A 2,612-nucleotide genomic window follows, 5' to 3' on the forward strand; every position below is an offset into this window, starting at 1 on the left:
ACAGGAGGGTATCGACCTGGCCTGGCAGCGCTGGTTCTTCTCAGGCAAGCTGCTCACTGACCGCACGCGGCTGCAGGAGACCAAGATCCAGAAGGATTTTGTTGTGCAAGTGATTGTCAACCAGCCCCTGCCACCCAGGAACTGAGCCACCCCGCACTGGTTGTGGGGAGAGGGCTGGAGGGCAGTGGCACCTCTGGGGATGCTCCGTTCTGTGTCCCAGCCCTGCCAGAGCCAGGCCAGTCCCTGCTCCCTCCTGAAGCTGCCCCCTGCCCTGGGTTACCCCTGAGGAAGATCTACGTGGGGCTGTGCTGCCGTGTTGGCCCCTCCTGGCTGGGAACACAGGCACGCACCATGTTTGCTGCAGAAGGTTCGAGACCAAATGTCTCTGGGGAGGTTGGCGTGGCTGGGGCCCTGCTGTTGGGATGTGCTGGTGGGGAGAGGCCGTGACCTGCTGGGGTCCGGCCGTGCCCTGGTGGGGTCCGGCTTCCCCTGGCCAGGAGGTGCTGGGATGCGGGGCTGGCTGGAGATGTCTCCCCTCTGTACATAGTCTGTATTTATCAATAAAGCCTTTTCGTCCTTCCTCTGGCCTCTGGGACAGGCTTGGGGGGGCTGTCACCTGCAGCCACGAGAGGTCCGCATGCCTGTCCTACATCTGCTCACATGTCAGGATGGACACAGGGTGGCTGGGGAGAGTCTGGACACCCCAGGTCTGGTTGTGCCTTAGCCCTGTCTTGCCAGTCCTGGTTCTTTGCCCAGCTGGGACCCTTCCCTGATGCTGCTGGCATCATCCCATTGCCATGGCAGCTGCTTGCTGGCATCGGGCCCCTGCCAGCCTTTCCCAGTGCTTCCCCTCTGGACATTCTACAGAGAGGGACAGTCCCAGGATTACTTTCACTACCACCATCACCTGTCCTGGTGTAAATGGTGCCTTTCTGCAGCTGGAGGCTGTGGCACACATGGCACATGGCACCCAAATGTGGCCCTGGGGACTGCCAAGGAGGATGACGGTGATGTGTCCCCACCTGTCCTTCCTCCAGGTCATGTGCCGGAGACAGAGGCCCAGCGCATTAACTGTCCCGGCACAGGACGCTGCTGGCCTCATCTTACACAGGGGGAGAGCAAAGCCCAAAGGGGCTCAACAATGTCCCCACTGCCCAGAATAGCTGCTGGCTCTGCCCGCCAGCTCCATGTGAGGCTGATCCTGCTGCTCGTGCTCTGTGGGGCAGGCCAGGCAGCCACCAGCACTCTGGCAGGACTGCTCAGGACGTTTCACACCTGAGGTCATCCTCCAAAGCGATGCAGAGGAGCCACAGCTCCCAGCATCACATGCTGCCTACCACTGGCTGGGGGGTTTCAGGGGCGTGCATTGCCTCCCTCTGGGGTGGGCAGCATCCACCCCCCACCCCTCCCTGGGTGCTAGGAAGCCTCGGGTGCTGCAGCATCTGGTGGCATGGGGATGGGGTGATGGGTGCCATGAGGAGCATCCTGGCTGTCCAGGGCACACAACATATGGAGTGACCACCGAATGTGTCTGCCCCACTGAGCCTCTGCTCCACTGAGCCCTTCTGGACCAGCTGCCATGGGCTGTGTGCCCCCCAGCACCCTTACATCCAGCAGGGGTCCTGTACGGGGGATACAGTGGGTCTCTTTAAGAGAGTGTGGGGCCAAAGAGGTGAGTCAGAATCACCAGAAAGCAGAACCGTGAGCTCATGGCAAAGCTGCCCCAGTCATGTGGAGCAGGCACAGCTGTCGGTGCCCTTGGGCCACAGGACAGAGGGACTGGCAGCATAAAGCTCCACGACCGGCAGAGCCAGCAGCAGAACCGGGAGCCGGGAGCACTCTGTGCCTGTGCTGGTGAGGAGAAGAGGCCGAATCCTGCCCGGGGCTGTGCACTGTGGGCAGACATGGAGCTGGAAGTGCAACGGGCCAAAGAGCTTATCGAGCAGAAGCTGGCAGAGGAGGAGAAGGAGGAGGAGAAGGTGGGTTCTAGGGCAGGGGGACTTGCCTGGGCTGCGGCAGGAGCCCACCTCACTCTGTGTCCATCCTTATGGACTTCGATATGAGGAGGCTGGCACAAACGCTGCCATCCTGGGGGATGCAGCGAGGTAGCCAAGGGTACTCTGAGGCATCAGGTTCCCAGCCCAGGAGCTCTGGCTGATGGGGCCGAGCTGAGGAGCAGGCAGGTGTCCAGCTTGCCAAGTAGGGCAGGTGAGCAAGCACAAGCCCAAAGGCTGCCAGGCATCTTGTAGACCTCAGGAGTGAGCCGAAAGTCATGCCCAGAGCCACCTCCACCAGCAGGTTGCGGTCAGAGACAGTGGGACTGCTTCATGCCCAGCCAGGACCATGTAGCCCCCCCATGCCCTTATAGCGACTCAAAGAGGATGGTGCACGAGAGCCACTGGCTGTGGAGCGGATGAGCACACCTGAGCTGGAGGAGGAGAAACACCTTGGACCGAGAAACTGGGGACTTGAGGCTGTCAAGGTGAGGAGGATTGAGGCACGGAGGGGCCAGGGGGTGGCTGGACACAGAGAAGGCAAATGGGACACTGTATGTGTGTCCCTGTCACCTCTAGGGCCAGGAGCGGGTGCGGAAGAGCTCGGTGGACCTGCGG

At 61.5% G+C, this 2,612-nt stretch overlaps 2 protein-coding genes across 2 annotated transcripts in view; both read left to right on the forward strand.

The window, feature by feature from the left end:
* Positions 1 to 145, forward strand: part of UBTD1 (ubiquitin domain containing 1) — an 809-nt gene extending 664 nt beyond the window's left edge. The window contains exon 2 of the mRNA XM_009870538.1: positions 1 to 145. This exon is cut by the window's left edge and continues 276 nt beyond it. Coding sequence (XP_009868840.1) covers positions 1 to 145 — 145 coding nt within the window.
* A 1,759-nt stretch (positions 146 to 1,904) lies between these two features.
* Positions 1,905 to 2,612, forward strand: part of ANKRD2 (ankyrin repeat domain 2 (stretch responsive muscle)) — a 2,385-nt gene continuing 1,677 nt past the window's right edge. The window contains exons 1-3 of the mRNA XM_009870539.1: positions 1,905 to 1,979; positions 2,369 to 2,482; positions 2,574 to 2,612. The exon at positions 2,574 to 2,612 is cut by the window's right edge and continues 108 nt beyond it. Of these exons, the coding sequence (XP_009868841.1) occupies positions 1,905 to 1,979; positions 2,369 to 2,482; positions 2,574 to 2,612 (228 nt within the window). The remainder of the gene's footprint in view (positions 1,980 to 2,368; positions 2,483 to 2,573) is intronic.

The sequence above is a fragment of the Apaloderma vittatum genome, unplaced genomic scaffold (genome assembly GCF_000703405.1).
Source record: "Apaloderma vittatum isolate BGI_N311 unplaced genomic scaffold, ASM70340v1 scaffold23975, whole genome shotgun sequence".
Lineage (NCBI taxonomy): Eukaryota > Metazoa > Chordata > Aves > Trogoniformes > Trogonidae > Apaloderma > Apaloderma vittatum.